Source organism: Mustela nivalis (assembly GCF_964662115.1).
Source record: "Mustela nivalis genome assembly, chromosome: 8".
Taxonomy (NCBI): Eukaryota; Metazoa; Chordata; class Mammalia; order Carnivora; family Mustelidae; genus Mustela; species Mustela nivalis.
This window is the reverse complement of record NC_139027.1, coordinates 20637997-20653811: the sequence shown is the minus strand read 5'-3', so window position 1 is coordinate 20653811 and position 15815 is coordinate 20637997. Positions and strand designations below refer to the sequence as shown.

The 15815-nt window shown below is 55.3% G+C and overlaps 2 protein-coding genes and 1 pseudogene across 5 annotated transcripts in view; all 3 read right to left on the bottom strand.

Moving 5' to 3' along the window:
- LOC309870608 (glucokinase regulatory protein-like) overlaps positions 1-15815 on the bottom strand; it is an 878156-nt pseudogene that overhangs the window by 403469 nt on the left and 458872 nt on the right. The gene's annotated exons all lie outside the window — the stretch shown is intronic.
- Positions 1315-9709, bottom strand: TMEM214 (transmembrane protein 214). Its single transcript, XM_082745084.1, has 17 exons — positions 9465-9709; positions 8180-8379; positions 7476-7626; positions 7032-7166; positions 6687-6769; positions 6117-6222; positions 5923-6004; positions 5524-5625; positions 5008-5149; positions 4530-4621; positions 4213-4261; positions 3905-4018; positions 3636-3753; positions 3038-3134; positions 2684-2852; positions 2400-2545; positions 1315-2221 (listed from the first exon to the last, which is right to left on the bottom strand). The coding sequence occupies exons 1-17, from the start codon at positions 9607-9609 to the stop codon at positions 2095-2097; spliced, it is 2058 nt and encodes a 685-aa protein (XP_082601210.1). The 5' UTR covers positions 9610-9709; the 3' UTR covers positions 1315-2094.
- The window catches only part of MAPRE3 (microtubule associated protein RP/EB family member 3), a 52420-nt gene continuing 50576 nt past the window's right edge, over positions 13972-15815 (bottom strand). For all 3 annotated transcript variants that reach the window (XM_082745195.1, XM_082745194.1, XM_082745193.1), the window contains exons 5-7: positions 15414-15568; positions 15135-15287; positions 13972-14915 (exon numbers count right to left, since the gene is read on the bottom strand). In XM_082745195.1, coding sequence (XP_082601321.1) covers positions 14847-14915; positions 15135-15287; positions 15414-15568 — 377 coding nt within the window. In that variant the 3' untranslated portion in view covers positions 13972-14846. The remainder of the gene's footprint in view (positions 14916-15134; positions 15288-15413; positions 15569-15815) is intronic.

Below are 15815 nucleotides of genomic sequence, written 5' to 3'. Positions count from 1 at the left end.
CTGTGTTTATCAAATAAAGTCAACTAAGGTGTTGGTGTCCCCACAAGAGGCTGTGGAGACCCAGGCTAACCTATGTTGATTTAACAGTAGCATCCTAGGATTCTAGGTCAGAAACTGAATGAACCCATCCAAGTCAACCCAGCATGCACACCAGAAGCCAGTGCACACTGTAGGCAATGTTCTTGGAACTTGCTGGATTGTAGCAGTCTGGCGGCCTTGGCGATTCAATGTCATCAGGACAGAGTCATCATTTTACCCGTCCTGTGCTGTTGTCAACCCAGGTTCACACCAGTTGGTCTGGAATACAGGCCAGCTACAAGGATTCACTGTTCTTAAGAACTGACTCAGTTTGCTTCTGATCGGGGAGGAAGAAGTGAGGTCTTGGGACCTTGGACAGTCCTGCCCAGCGGTCCTAGACCTCAGTTGCTAGGTGGGATTTTTCTTTTTCTTCTGGTTAAAGCGGTCATGATTACCTGCCACTAGGGGAGCAGGGCTCTTGGCCAATATGGGCTGCTTAACTCTCAAGAAGTAACATTGTTCTGTCCTAACAAGGAAAGGGAACACAGATGTTAGACTCTATTGTACTCATGACCTCACTTTGTGTCAGGATTTTTCTATGCTTACTATTTCATCATCTTGCCTTTTGGAAGTCAAGGCAGAGTCTCAGTGACAAGTGAACGGGAAAGTGGGAGCTGGCCATCACTGCGCTGTCCTTGCAGTCTCCTGGTGGACGCACGAACCAGCCCGTGGGAGCTGGAGTGGGCAGTGCGCTCTAGTACTGTATAGATCTGAAACATTCAAGGAAGGAAACTTGAGGTGAGAGCTGACAGACTCTTTAGCTCTCTGACTTGAGTCTCAAGTCAAACACAAAAAGGGATTTTGGTGAGAGACCCTTGATTCACTGTCTCTTGGGAGTCCTAAATCCTTCACTCATTGCCTTATAAAAACCAGTATGTTAAGGTCCTGGCAAGGAAGAGGACACCGCTGATCATAGACCAAGAATTCCCTGGGAGATTCCCCCTGCTTTTTGCAGCTTAAAACACTCAAGCTATCAAGGCAAATCCTGGGACATCAATCACAGTGACAAGTGAGACAAGATGATTAGAGGAGCAAAAGGAGTGTCTGGAATCCTCAACAGGCCGAAGTTTAGAATGCTGGGTGAGAGGTTTCCCTGTCAGAAGGTTGGCTGCAGCCACTGGCGACAAGCCCCAGAAGGCGGGCGGCCATGGGAGACGAGCGCGAGCCCAGTGTGTTGTTGTCCTGTTCACAACTATGGGAATTCCTCTATGAGGGTGCAGAGAGGAAAGCTGGAAGTCAAATCTGTGTCCTTTATTCCACCTAGGAGCGTACTGAGGAGCCGTATGCTGAACCCTGTCTCGACAGGCTGCTGGAAGGTTCACTGGGCCCGAGACACACAACTACTTGGGCTTTGCTCTCCGGACAGATGGTAGGGGTGGGCAATGGGGAAGAGCTGAACCCTGAGGCAGAGTCCCCTCACCCTGAAGGGGAGTGGAGAGAAAAGAAGTAGGACCATGACGGAGGGGGCAGTGAGAGGCCTTTCCACCCAGCCCTCATATCCAGTGACAGGCATGCCCGAGATGTGGGCCGAGGTGAAGCTGCTGTTGCCCACTGTGATGAGACATTCTTCCAGAGGCCTTTTTCCTTGTCCCACTGTGGCTAAAGTCTGGGAGCAGGAATCCTTCATCAGAAGAATGCGGCTGTCACTCAGTGGAATCCCACCGTTCTGGAGATGAGTTGTCTGGGGCTTCGGGAATATGATGGAAGGAAGTGGAGAGCAGGAGAAGAGAGGGGGCGACAGAGGTTAGGAGCCTGAGGACGGAGGCCGGGAGCTACATGCAAGAGGACCAGACAAGTGTTCAGTGGGATCAGGGGGGAAGAGTCTGGGAGATCTCTGGGCTCAGTCCCCACCGAAGGCAGAGGAACTGGGGCAGAGGCCACCAGCCACTCCCTAGGAGACAGAACTCAGGCACCAAGTGAAGAAGACTCCTATGCAGAACTGCCACCCTCTCCTCTCCCCACCAGCAGTCTCACACAGCCTGTCCCAGACAGCGCCAGGGGTCAAGGAGGCAGGGCCTATTGCTGGGAGATCATGGCAAGTGCCCAGTCCAAGAAAGCCACGGTGATGTCCTGTAGGCGGAGCCAGACCCAGAGGGCAGCCTCGCTGAGCTGTGTCTTCACGCAATCCCAGGTCACTTCACCTCTGGGAGGAAAGCAGAATATGTGTGGGAGTGGGGAAGCAGGGCTGTGTTGAATCACAGGGCTGCACCTGTGTCCCAGAGTGGCCAAGGGATGTGCAAGGGGCAGGGCAGGGTGAGGTGAGACGAAGCAGAGAGCCTGATCCCTGGGGAGACGGTGTGGGCTCTGGATGATGGTCTCACCTGCACGCCTCATGGCAGTACTCCTGGGCCCGGGCCAGGGCCTCCAACAGTAAAAGCCACAACGGCAGCAGCATGTTCTGGTAAAGCAGCAGGAGCAGCTCCCTCAGAGACTGGAGCAGCTGGATAAGGGGGTCGGGGAGCTGGATCTGCAGTTGGGAGCACAGTGGAGAGGTCAGAGCGCTGGGAGAATGCATCCTGGCCCCGAGGACCCACTCCACGTGGGGACGCACCTTCCGGACCCTGGGAAGACCAGCATTTCCCTGACCTCCCTATCTCTGGCTTACCCTCTGGGAGAGGCTGGTGAGGCTGTCACCAAACCAGGCAAGGCAGGAGGCACAGTGGGCAGAAAGAAAGCTGACTGTGGCATTGGTGTGGGTCCAGGCCAGCTGCAAACCGGGCCTCACCACGGTCAGAAGGTGGGAGCCCCAAGCCGGCAATGTCTCCTCTAGCCAGCTGTAGAAGATGTGGGGGGGAAAGCAAGGCTGAGTTTGCTCAGATGACTCGGCTCCCCAAGAAGAGCTGCGAGGGGGAGGGAGGCCTTGGGAAGGGAAAACCATAATTCCTTCCCACTGATGTGGTCACCACCCTAAACACCAGGCCCTGTCCCTCCCACCCTTCCCCCGTCCCCAGGAGCTCACCTGTAGCCCTGCAGGCTGTAGGAGTAGACCCTGGCACACACTTGCTGGCCAGCAGGCAAGAAGCCCGATGATCGAAGCAACCGACCAGAAAGGGAGGCTGAGTAAAGGGGGCTTCTGGTGAGCTGGGGGTGAGGGGGCGGGGCGAGGGGAGACAGACCCTGCAAGGCCCCAGCGCAGGCCCAGTGAGGGATGGAGCAGAACTCATGTGCTCCCAGGGCTGCTCGGGAGGGAGGCAGGCCTGGGGCACTGAGCCCATCTCTCCTGCTGGGCCTGGTGAACAGGAGGGAGGCAGCCAGGGAGTGGCAGGAGGTCTTGGGTCGTCTACTTAACAGCCGTGATCTTGTGATCTTAAGCTAATTGCTAAATCTGACCCTCAATTTCCTCCGGGGTGAAAACGGAGACAGCACTTACTCAAAGGAGAACATGAAGACACAGACATTTCTACCCAGCAAAGCAACAACACAAGCTGAAGGTGTGGACAGAAAAGCCTGTCTTCTGTACTATCAGGGCAAAGCTACGTGCTAGGGCCAGTGGGTGCCATGCCTGGTGCTGGGCCTCACCCTCATGCTCTCTCCCTTGCCTGCCAATTCTTGCTTACCCTGGAAAGAGCTGTGTGACCGGAAGTCATGGCACAGGAAACCTATGACAAAGATCAGCACCAATAGGAGGAGCCGTGTCCAGGGCAGCCGGTAGCCCCGTGCCTGCTGCAAGAGGCCCTATGAGAGAAGGGGTGGGGAGCAGTGGTCAGAGGGCGGGGATCTGGCCCTCACATGATCCCGGAGGCAGGGCGGGCTCCTGGGGGGCGTGGGGGGCGCTGAGACAGAGGCATCGGCCAGTGCGAGGCCGGGGAGGGCTGGGGGCCCGCACCTTGCAGGCCGCGTCACAGGTGGCGGCCTCCTGACTGTTGCCACTGCCCTTCCTTAGCAGCTCCTGGTTGGTAAGCTTGAAGGACTCAATGGTTTCCTGCAAAGACCTCTGCGTCTGTAGGATAAGAAAGTCTGGGTTGGGAGGGTAACATTTGGTCTGTAAGGGGACTCTGAGCACCCACCCTGGACCTCTGTCCTTGCCAAATGCACAAATACAGTGTCTTCTCAGCAAAGGGAGGGCAGTGGTCGAGGGGTACGAACCCAGAACCCAGACGAGGCTCAGCCTGCCATGTCCTCCCAGCTCCTCACCTTCTTGGGAATCCGCTCCCACGACCTGAGCAGGTGCTCCAACAGCAGGCTACAGGGAAAGTACAACCCCTTCCAGTCAGGGGCCCACTCGGCCCCTCCCATCCTCCGGTCCCCCAACAGGCCCTGGCTCCGTCACTTCCCTCCCCCGTGAGCAGCTTCCTAGAGGCCACCCCAGCCACGTTCCCAATTCGAGAGGCACAAAGCCGAGGGACAGCGACCAATGTTCCCCTTGTGCTTGTAGGCCAGGGACAGGCTGGGAAGCACACATTAAGGCTTCTCTATGGATCAGAGGTGGGCAGCCCCCCACCCCCACCTGCCTGGACTGTGACAAGTGCTTGGGGTACAGCTGCCTCCAGACACTGGCGCTGAGGGGGTCCACCGTCAGGCACTCGGTCAGGCTGCTCAGGAGCTGCACAGGGGACAGGAGAGACTGCTGGGGCCGGGGGCCGCCAGAGGAGCACAGCACCACCCATGCAACACGCCCATCCTAAGGGATGGGGAAATCCTGCCCAGACCCCAGAAATCTCTGAGAGGCCGCAAGGGGGAGGCTGCAGCTCCCAAGCTGGAGCCTGAGCTCGAAGGTCACCTGTCGAACAAGAGGCAGGACATCACAGACCAGCCACACCTGAACGTTGAGTCCTTTCAGTTCAGTCCTTGTGAGGGTGGCGCGTGAGGGAGAGGGGCGGGTGGCTGTCGGGACTGAACTAAGGGGAGGCCCAGGAAAGAGGTTCCGCGAAGGCAAGGCCCCTGTCAGGCCGTACGGACCTCTGCAGCGGCCTCCTGTCATTTCCTCACCTCTTTCTTCATCTCAGGAGGGCAGCTAGGGGTGGCTCTGGACAGGAAGGAGGGGAAGTACGTATGCAGGGTGGATTCCGGCTTCGCCCCAAATGCCAGCACCTTCAGTCGGGGGTAGAGCTGACAGAGCTGCTCCTGCAGGCTGGGGTGGGGGTGGGGAGGAGAGCAGGCACAGGCTCTAAATGGAGCTACGCGATGCATCCCACTGCCTGCCCGAATCTCTGCCCTGCCTGTGGGAGGGGAGTCGCTAAGGGCCTTATAATGGCTCAGAGTCTTTTTAGACTCAGCGACTCCTTGGAACATCTGTTGGAAGTCACGGATCTTCTCCCCAGGAAAATGCCCATATGCCAATCATACTTGAGGGTCCATATAATTTTAGGGGGTTCACCGATCCCTCAAACTTGCAGGTTGAGAATCTCCAATTGAGGGTAGTTGGAGAAGGGATGGGAAATATCCTGCCTGCTCCCGACCTGCTGCTGGAGCCTTCACAGCAGGTATGCCCCAGGGCAGTCCTACCTGGGTGTCAGGGAGTTGTTGGGCATGTAGGCAAAGTCCAGAAGTGGGAAGAAGTCCTTGGGGCCAATCATGCCGAAGCCCTTGGTGAGGTTGGGGTGCATCCTATCGGAGAAAGGAAGAAACAGACTTGCTGGAGATGACCGGGCAGGCTGTGATCCCAGCTGAGACCAACATCTAGGAAAATGGGCATGAAATCAGCCCTACCCCCTATCCCTTAGAGGTTTCCTCCCTTTTCTTCCACAACATCATGTTCCGATTGGGAGGTGCTGGTCCTGGCTTTCCTCCCATCTATGGACACCAGGATCGCAGCACCCCATTTTGCTCCAACGGTTACTCTGGACACCATGGGCCTTCCTGGCGGACGTCAACCCCCTTCTCCCCAGCCTGCCAATTACTCACAGGAGCAGCCGATCCAGGTAAGCGATGGCGAAGGGAGACAGAGACTTGATGCCCAGCACAGGCAGCATGATCCCCAGCCACACTGAGGAGACAAAGGTCAGGGAGGAAGCCTCATGCCTGGGCCCACTGGGGATGTTAAAGAGGACCTTCCTGCCTCCGAGACCATCCCCCTTTCTTCCCCACTTCTTTGTTACCTTTCAGTCCTTCCGAGAGGTTGGTAAAACCTGCCTGACCCATGGCCCACATGATGGTCAGACACTTCGCAGGTCGGCTCTGGTGAGACCTTAGCAGTTCCAGGAACTGAGGAGACCAGTGGGAAAGGCAGGCTGCAATAGGGCAAAGCAACAGGAGCACCCCCAAAGCCAGGCAGGAAGAGATGTCGAAAGGGAGACAAGAGACAGGCGACGGGGCATCGCCCCACTAGAGTAGTACAGGGTGGCGATTCCGAGCGTGCACTTTGGCACCAGGCTGTGGCCTTTACCCATACTTGCCGCTTACTGGTTTGCTAACTAAGGAAGTCACGGAACCCCACTGTGGCTCAATTTTCTCATCTCCTATATTAGGAGCCAACAGTGGTACCTATGTCATATGAATATAAAGCTGCCCCAGACCACGTACTAGCAGAGTTAGCCGCCATTACTGGTCTCACAGCATCTTCCACGATCCCTTCGTTAGCCCAACAGTGTAGATTCGCCCAACCTCCCCAGCCCTAGCCCCTTTGGTGTCCCCACCCTCCCCACCCCCCACCCCCCGCCCGAGCTCACCTTGCCCAGGTTCATGGTGGCAATCTTGGGCCTGTCTTGCAGAACGGCCTGGATACATATGCGGTAACCATGTAGTGACTCCCCTGGAGAGACAGCTGTTCTCAGACCTACGTACATTACTTGGTATCTCAAACCCAAGATCTCCCCTCGAGCAGCGAGCAGCTGTGAGCCCAGGACCCAAGACCAGCAACCGCTAACTTCTTTCTCTCTTTCCAAAAGAGTACTGAGATTAGCATACTTCTTTGCTGGAAACAGAACCACCCAGCCAATCTGGAAGTAGGAAAAAGGGAGTTGTAGGTTCCCCATATGGGCCAGGGCTATCCCTCAAGGGGGCTCCCCTCTCACCTGGTGTCTTATCCAGCTCCTGCAGCATCGTGAACAGACAGTGGTCAAAAAAGAGCTCCAGAGACCCTGCTGCCTTGGCCAGTAGTCCTCGGATGATTCCACGCAGCTCCCGGCTTACCAGGCTGTAGGGATAATCTGGGGCCGAAAGGCCTCCACATGAGTGCTAGGACCAGAAGCCTCTGCCCGCTCTGAGGGTTCTGCTGCACTCCCTGAGAACAGTGAGTGCGCACAGAGGTCCCTGCACTAGGCTGGCATCCTCCCTATTCCCATGAGGCCCACTTTTATAGCCATGATGACCTGCGAACAGCTTGAATCATGCACATAAATGAGGACCAAGTGAGGGGCGCTGGGCTCTGTTACACAGAGCCCTTTAGGGATTCACACACACAGCCCTTTCAGGATTTTCTTGAACTTGTCTCATTTTAGGGAGTTGGAAGAACTAACCGTGAGTGTGCTGGCTTAGTGTGGGTTCACTTAGAGGTGCTTGGAGCTTGTAGTTGAGATAGCTGGCCAGGTCCTTCAACCACACGGATGGGTTCCCACAGAACACGCTCTGGCTCTTGTCCAGTTCCTTCTGCAGAGCTGCTATGTCCAGCTGCCAGGGATACAGGCCCCCCACCCCACCCCATGGTAAGTTAGAGTAGAGGGAAACAGGGCAGAGGTGGGGAAATGGTTGAACTAGGTGAAGGTAGAAATACAAGGGATTTCTACTTTTAAATGTGAAGTATATGGAATGCCAAAGTATCGCTGCATCCAGAAAACAAAGCACAGCTGGAATTGCTGATCTCAAGGCCCAGTTCTCTTAAGCCCTTCACATGTTCGAGGGGACCAGGTAGAAAATGAAAGATCACTGCTTCCACCGGGAAAGGAACCACAGATGCTTCTCGATCCCGTTCCCGGTATCCCTGAGTCTTCAAGGCTCTCCTGGCACTAACCTAGGTTTCCCTATAAACTTATTTCCTTATCTATCTTAAATGCAAACATTCTATCCCTTGGGGTTTCTGCCCATTCCTGAACACCTCCTCCCAATCAATAGCTTCCCAAATTCCACAGGTCCCTCAGCGGCCTTCCTCGCCATCCTGGTCCTTTCACCTTTTCTATACCTCATGTCCCTGTCGTCGCCCCACTTCAAGTCTAGGTACACTCACAGCTTTCAGTGCCTCTTCTAGGCTGCGGAAGCGACTCTGCTTCTGGTTTTGGTTGGTGAGGGTTGCCACCTTCTTCGTCTGCTTCTTGTTTCCTGGTTTCTTAGGCTCCACAGCAGGGGGTGGAACTTGCTCCTTATTCTGCCGTTTCAGGATTCTCTCAAAGCCCCGCTCATAAAGGGTGCTTGTCGTCTGGATTGGAGCTGGGGTAATGACAGGCAGACAAAAGGTCATGAGGGCCTCACGGGAACAGCAGTTCCTTCCCGCACATTGTCACCCAATTCATCTTCAGTGAGGAACCTGCCTCAACACCCCCACCCTTTTTTTTTTTTACAGATTTTACTTATTTGACAGAAACAGAGAGAGAGAGAGAGAGAGAGAGGGAAGACACAAGCAGGGGGAGTGGGAGAGGGAGAAGCAGGCTTCCCGCTGAGCAGGGAGCCCAGTGGGGCTCTATCTCAGGACTCTGGGATCATGACCTGAGCTGAAGGCAGATGCTTAATGACTGAGCCACCCAGATGCCCATCAAAACCCCTTCTTGCTGTCATGCTTAAGGAGCAGGCTGAGGAGCCCTCTTGCTTCTTTCAGTCATGGCAGCTCTTGAGTTTACAGGCTCTTTCACAGAGGTGAGGCATTTCTTTATTAGATAAACCAGAGTAGGTGGGAACTAGTGGAGGAGTTGGATACAGACACTGGCTTCCTCCGTTAGTGGCTACCAGTCCGGGAGGTCAGGCTTTTCCATCTGGTTCCACTGTGACAACTGTCTAAGCAACAAGTGGCAAACGGGCGCCACTCCTCCAGGAGACTTGGGGAAACAGGCACCATTGACAATGCTCGGTGGCTGTCCAGAATGAGGCCGCCCGACGGGACGCTCAGCCTCCACCCCGCCACACTGCTGGTTACTCAAGGAGGCGGCACGGCACCGTGTACAACGAAGATGCCTGTCCCCAGCTCTCAGCCGCCTGCCCAGGGAGCCAAGGCTAGGGCCGGGAGCAGCTGGCAGAGCGTGTGTGCAGACCGCAGTCCTGGTCCCCTCTGACATGTGATCCCGGGGACCGCATCTAACTCCACTGGGCCTCAGTTTACTCATCTGCGAGGCGAAGACAGCTCCCTCTCAGCGCTGTCTACCTCCTGTGAGGCTCAACAGGCAACGCGCGGTAGCTGACCGGGGGGGTCCGGATCGGTAGGAGAGCCCAGGGGCTCGGGTGGCCGCTCGCTACCTCGCCAAAGGGACAGGCCCAGGGCCGGGTGGCGGCGCGGGCGGGCGGCCGGCCGGGTGGGTACTCACGGGTCAGGTCGTATTTCCACACACCGTTCGCTTCCCCGAGAGCCCGGCGGTCCCCTCCGCCGCTTCTACCACTGCCGCCGGCCCCGGGCCGCCGCCCCTTCTTCACCACCTCCCAGCGCCCCCCACCAGCCCCCTTGGCTGCCATGGCTCCGACCCTCCCGCCACTGCCACCTCCCTGGGCTTTCCCGTCCGGCGCGGAGGCGCCGCGCTCTGCCACGTCTCCTCGTAGGCCCTCGCAGCGCGCGGCGCCGACCGCAAGGCAGTCTGGGACTTGTAGTCTTGCGTTTTCGGCAGGTTATCCCTAGCGAAGGATTGGGCAGGGGCTCGGGTGGCCTTCCTAGGAAAAGACATCCAGGCAAAGATGTTGAGATGAGAGGCTATAGCATTCAGAAACTCTTTCTTGAGCACCTACTGTGTGAAGGCCACTGCACTGGGTGACTCGAAAATTTAACCGTTTTGAGTTTTCTTTCCTTTCTAGTGGTGTTCAAAAGATGGAATGGAAAGTTCCCCTTCCCTCTGGGGAGAGTTTGAAGATTAAATGCTTTCGTCTTTCTAGGAAAGCGCTAGCTTCTTTGTTGCTAGTGGTTAAACTTCGAGTTATTGGGCTATAAAAATCTAGTGTGGAAGAACAAGGAAGAGGACGGAACTTGAGGGAGGGGGCAGTGTTTGGAGGGCAGGAAATGAGGAGAGTGGAGACCACTTCTGGTAGGAGAAAAAAAATCGGGGGTTCTGGGACAGACAGAGCTGTTTCCCCTTCCAAGTAATGGGAAAGACTGGCTCCGATTTCCACCGCAAGAGGCAGTCCCAAGTCCCAAATGTGGCAGGGAATAATCAAGGGCCCCTGATCTGAGGAACTAGTCTAGCAGGTTAGTGCTGACATCCACTATCCCTGGAGGGCCTTCCGCCATGCTTGTAGTACCCAGTGGGACCTCAACATTTAGAGCATTCCAGCAGAGGAGGATGAGGGGAGGAGAAATGAAAGTAGTTTATTACAATTAAGGAAATGTGTTGGGGTGCCTGGGTGGCGCAGTGGGTTAAAGCCTCTGCCTTCAGCTCTGGTCAAGGTCCCGGGATCCTGGGATGGAGCCCCCGCATCCGGCTCTCTGCTTGGCGGGGAACCTGTCTCCCACCCCCTCCCCACCCCCCCCCTCCTGCCTATTTGTGATCTGTCAAATGGATAAATAAACTCTTAAAAAAAAAAAAAAAGGAAATGTGTTATTTCACATAGGCTCCTACATCTGAGAATGAGATTCCTATCTACCATACTGAAATGCAAGCCAGGCAAGCCTTTATAGTTAGAGAGAATAGAGTCCAAATTCCTGCGGTCGAACATCTTGAGGACTGAGGAGCTCCTTAGGAAAGAGATTAGAGAAAACTTCCTAAAAGAGGTGGACTTTGAAATGCGAAATGGGATAATTTTTTCCGGTTGGGGGATCAGGACAAGTGAAGAGAATTGGCCAGTTGTATGGATTTGTTGATTTAAGCGAAGGCCTAGAGGTAGGACAAGAAAGGGTAAACCTGGGAAACGGGAAGTAGTTCAGTCCCGAGATGCTTGATGGGATTTGGGAGGTGAAGAAGGTTGGAAAGGGTGTGGTCCGTGATAAGCTGTGGTCTGCAGAATGTGGTCTGCAGAATGTGGGCTGGGGGACCGTGAGAAAAGTGGCCTGAGCCACTGTTTCGGAGAGGTGAATGGAGCTATGTGAAGGATGGGGTATGTGTGGGTGGGGGAAAGTCAGGAGGTGGGAGGTGACCGGCTCTGGCTGCCTCCTGCCCGTCCTCCAGCCCCTTCTGGTCTGACTGTGGCTGACGTTGCCTTGGGATGCTCTGAGAGCGCTTTTGCCAAGGACCATAACTGAACAGATCATGATTCAGTTCCCTTTTCAGATCATTGGTTTAGCTCTTCTCAGAGTCTAGCACCAATATCCCCTTTGCTCAACCCTTCTGTGTCACGTGTATGGTCACAGAGGAGACGCTGTTTACGGAAAAGAAAGAGAACGAGCTTTCCATGGAGGTAAAGAAGGGGTCTGCTCCGTGGTGGGGATATATAAAAGGGGGGGGGGGACTTTCTTTGCTGGTTTTCCTTGGACTGGTCTGGCCGGAAATTGGTTGTACCTTGGCATCTAGGGGTTAGGAGTCACTCATTATTTTTTCTGTAGCATTTCCTAAGAACCTTCTCTACCTAGACACCTGGCACTGTACTGGGTAGAGCTGGAGGATTCGTCTCACTTGCTCCGGAGCAACTCGAAGCCTGTGTGAGAGACAAATGTATAAACAGAAAATTGTAGTTCGTCATCTTCAGTGTTCTGCAAGAAAGACACACTTAGTATGAAGGTACTGGGAAGAGGTGGAGGTGGCAGTGGCTTTGTGTCTCTGAACTCTGAATGTTTAAGAGCAGCCTCAGATGCCATCCATAGACATGGGCTGGAGCAGGTACCCACCCACATAGGGTTTGAAGGAAGAATCAAAAGATGTGGGGTCAAGGAGGACAGGTGGGTGTCTAGTGTGGGGGCGAGAAGAAGGGTGAACCTGCTGAAGCTGAGTTTGACCTACTGCGTTAGCTTTCTACTGCTGCTGTAACAAATTGCCATAAGCCTAGTGGATTAAAACAACACACATTTATTAGCTTATAGTTCTATATATCTTACAGTTCTAGAAGAGTCTGTCAGGGTCTCACTGTGCTACAATACCATGTCTGCAGGGTCCTTTCTGGGGACTCCACGGGAGTATCTGTTTTCTTGCCTTTCCCAGCCTCTAGAAGCTGCCTGCGTTTCTTTGCTCAGGCCCCTTCTGTCTTCAAAGCCAGTGACAGCAGACTGAGTTCTGCTTACATGGCATCACTCCAACCTCCTCTTCTGTCCCCCTTCCACTTGTATGGACCCTGTGATTTCACTGAGGCCATCTGAATAACCCACCATCCTCTCCTTATTTTAAGATCAGCTGATTAGTGATTTAATTCCACTTGGAATCTTAATTCTCCTTTGCTATGTAACCTAACACATTCCCAGCTCAGGGAGTTATGACATGGATACCTCTGGGGGGAGGCATTATTCCGCCTCCCATACCCACTTAGACAGCAGTGTGAGGTCTTGGCCTGAAGATGAACTTTGGGTAACATAGAACAACTACTTTATTTTCTTATAGTATCTACATGGAATAGTGGAGGGAAAGCCCCTTAAAATTAGGCAAGGGAGGAGCTTAGGTGGCTCAGTTGGTGAAGCGTCTGACTGTTGGTTTCGGCTCAGGGCATGAGCTCAGGGTCTTGGGATGGACCCCTGCATCAGGCTCTGCACTCAGTGAAGAGTCTGCTTGGGATTCTCTGCCCTTCCTCTCTCTCTTAAATAAATGGATAAATCTTAAAAAAAAAAAAAAAAAAAAGATTAGGCAAGGGAGTTAAAAGCAGGCAAGGAATTACTGGGGGGAGAAAGCCAGAATAGGGCCAGAAGAATCTATGTTGGGGAAGGAGCCAAAAGGAGGTGAAGTGAATGAGGGATGAACAGTATGAATTACTTCTTTAAGAATTCTGTCTGGAGTTATCAGAGAAATGGCAGTGGTCTGGAGGAGGCGCATGGAGCAGGGGCACGGCAGAAACATGGCCCCAATTTGATCATGTTCAGGATGGTGAAGACACACCTACCAGGACTACTAGCCCACTGCTAGAGAACATTCTGGAGGTCCCACCTCTGTGGTCTTTGGGGATGAGTGCCGAATCATGAGTCTGGAGGTCTGAATTCTAACCCAGATTTTTACCACCTTGAGCAAGTTATGTCACATGCAGGGCTTGGTCCCTTCATCAATAAGTGCAGGGTCTGATAGAGAGGATGGCTTTGTTTGAGCGGGTCTGGCTCACACATTTGTTACAGTACCCTTGGTCCCTGTTGGGCTTCCAGGACATTCTTAACTATGGGCCTTTGCTGGGGCATGCACCAGGAGGGTAGGGCTGTGCAGATGATGTGAAAGCCTTGCTGACTCTGGGTTCCCATTAGGGCCTGTTCTACAGAAGGGACCGCTCAGGCTTTGCTGTCCTTCGGGGCTTCAGCACTCATAGCTGCTTGCTCTTTGTAACTCACTCCACTCTCTCCTTGTCCCCAGCTGGATCGCTGTTGGGAGGGATGTGAACTTTGACAACGGGTGGGGGACATCATGTGCCCTGACTGGCCGGAAGGAGATTGAGCACCTCTTGGCCAGGCCACCCTGTTACTCCCCCCACCCCCAGCCACCTGACTGGGCTACTGCCCATTGTCACAGCCACGGCCCCACACTTTGTTCCTTCACGGCGACTGGGGGTCGCGGACTCCACGTCTTCCTCCCCTTACAGCCTCTGAACCAGAGTTGACAGATGGGGACGGGGTTCGAGCTGGGCTTTGAGGCCACATGCCCATGGCAGTTTCTAGGCCTGACGGAGGGTGGCAGCCGCGCTGTGCTCCAACCACCTCTGGAGACGGGAGTGCTTGGGAAGACACAAGCATTGAGACCCAGGCCGTGGCCCCGGTGGGGGAGACAGGGCATGGACTTTTACCACACAAGTTTATTTAAATAAAAGTGAACACATATGCAGGCTGGGTGGCCCGCGGGGATCGGGCTCGGGGAGGAGGGCAGATGGGAGGCGGACGTACAAGAGGGTCCAAGCAGAGTCTGTGTGGTATGAACCAAGCTGTGGGAGGAGTGGCTGGGGGCCTCGGGGCAGTGCTGGGCTTCAGTGCTGGGGGCCGGGGGCCAAGGGTGGGGGAGCCTGGTGCCAGGAGGTCATTTTCATCCCTCACATGCTCCCCTCCCTCTCCCTGACGACCGAGGCCTAAGGCACCCCCCCAATCCCCCTTATCCCTCTCCTGACATCAGCCTTCCCCTCAACTACTGGGAAGTCAAAAGACAAAATAAATAAGAATGGGGGAGTCCTGCCATGGCTCCCAGCACCAGGGAAGGGAAGCCAAGCCAGGCACACTGCCCCGGAGCCCTGTGCTGTCAGCCCTGGGAAAAGAACAGGTAAAGTGCAAGGAAAATCCAGTAAGTAAAAATATACCAATGACTTTGTCAAATATACAGCTGCTGGCTGTCAGGGGAGCAAGTGGCTGGCTGGGGCGGGGGGCAGCGGTAGCCTCCCCACCCCGGGAAGTGTTGGCCGATACAGCGTAGAGACAACGGAAATAAATAGGGATATGGAGGAGTGGACAGAGTCACCGCTGGGCCAGTGCCGGCAGGACGGGGCCTCTGCCTGCTCACCTGCCCCTTCCCCGAGAGCCCCCGCTCCTTGCCTGACTCCCCAGTGCTGCGGCACTGACACAAAGCACCCGGGGCCGACAGGCTGTAAGGAAAGGATTATAATGTGGGGGGGACCGGGAGGGGAGGCACGGGAAGCCGTGCAGTCAGCTAGGGCTGGAGCCACCCTCAGTACTCGTCCTGGTCTTCCTGTTGGTGTTCCTCAATCTCATCGTCTTCAGGGGGTGCAAATCCTTCCTGGAGGGTGGGAGAGGAGAGGGAAGTGGTGAGCCAGCCAGTCCAGGCAGAGGGGAGACGGCCGCCTGACCCCGAGTTCTAGTCCCCATTCCCGGCTGATCGTTACGTGGCCTTAGGCTCTGACTTCAGCTGGCTCTCCTCACTGTGTTCCCTCAGGCCCCTCGGGTGCCACCCCTTGTGGTTGTCACGGGGCAGGATACGGCCAGGCCCAGAGCTCACCTCAGTGGCATAGAGAATGCCAATGATGCCCGAGATAACAGGGCTGTTCTCACTTTCATGCTCCTGGCAGATGAGCTCGATGTCTCGAAGTTTGCTGAAGTAGAAGTCACGCTCCTTCTCCAGCCCATCGACGGTCAGCTTCAGGTCCAATAGCTGCTCAGGGACAAGGCGGTGTTCAGGCCAGAGATCCCTGCCTCAGACCCCCCTTCCTGTCGTGATGCCCAAGGGCCTGGCTTTTTGTTGAGGGCTCGCTCAGCTGCCCTTGCCCACCCTCCTCACCTGCTGGTTGAGTTCAAGAATCTGGGCATCGGTCTCATGGCCGCCGTTCCGGGCTGATGGGGGATTCTTCCGGAGGATGCAGGGTGGGGCCACATTGCTCAGCCGACCAGAGGTCTGCATATTTTTGGGGCCTGTGGGGGACGTCCTCTGGGGAACTGCCCAGGGGAGAGAAGTCGGATGGGGTCACGTGAGCCCACAGCTCACGTGGCGTGAGACGGCCTGGTGTGAAGGCTGCAGGGCAGGCCCATGCGAAAGGCAGGCACTCTTGCCCTCCCCTCTTCTCCCACTCAGGAGGGCCATCTACAGCTAGGCCTCAAGCCATGGCCACACGGACACCACAGCAGCTGGGCAGCTCTTCGGCAAGCCTGGGAGAGCAGGGGCTTCGGGGGAGTAAAGAAGGTA

What these genes read in the sequence shown, in the direction of transcription:
- TMEM214 (XM_082745084.1), bottom strand. Translation starts at nt 9,609, where the DNA reads ATGGCAGCCAAGGGGGCTGGTGGGGGGCGCTGGGAGGTGGTGAAGAAG. An exon ending in TACCTGGATCGGCTGCTCCT is followed by an intron (nt 5,626 to 5,922) that starts GTGAGTAATTGG and finishes TTTCTCCGATAG; the next exon opens with GATGCACCCCAACCTCACCA. An exon ending in TACAGCCTGCAGGGCTACAG is followed by an intron (nt 2,853 to 3,037) that starts GTGAGCTCCTGG and finishes CATCTTCTACAG; the next exon opens with CTGGCTAGAGGAGACATTGC.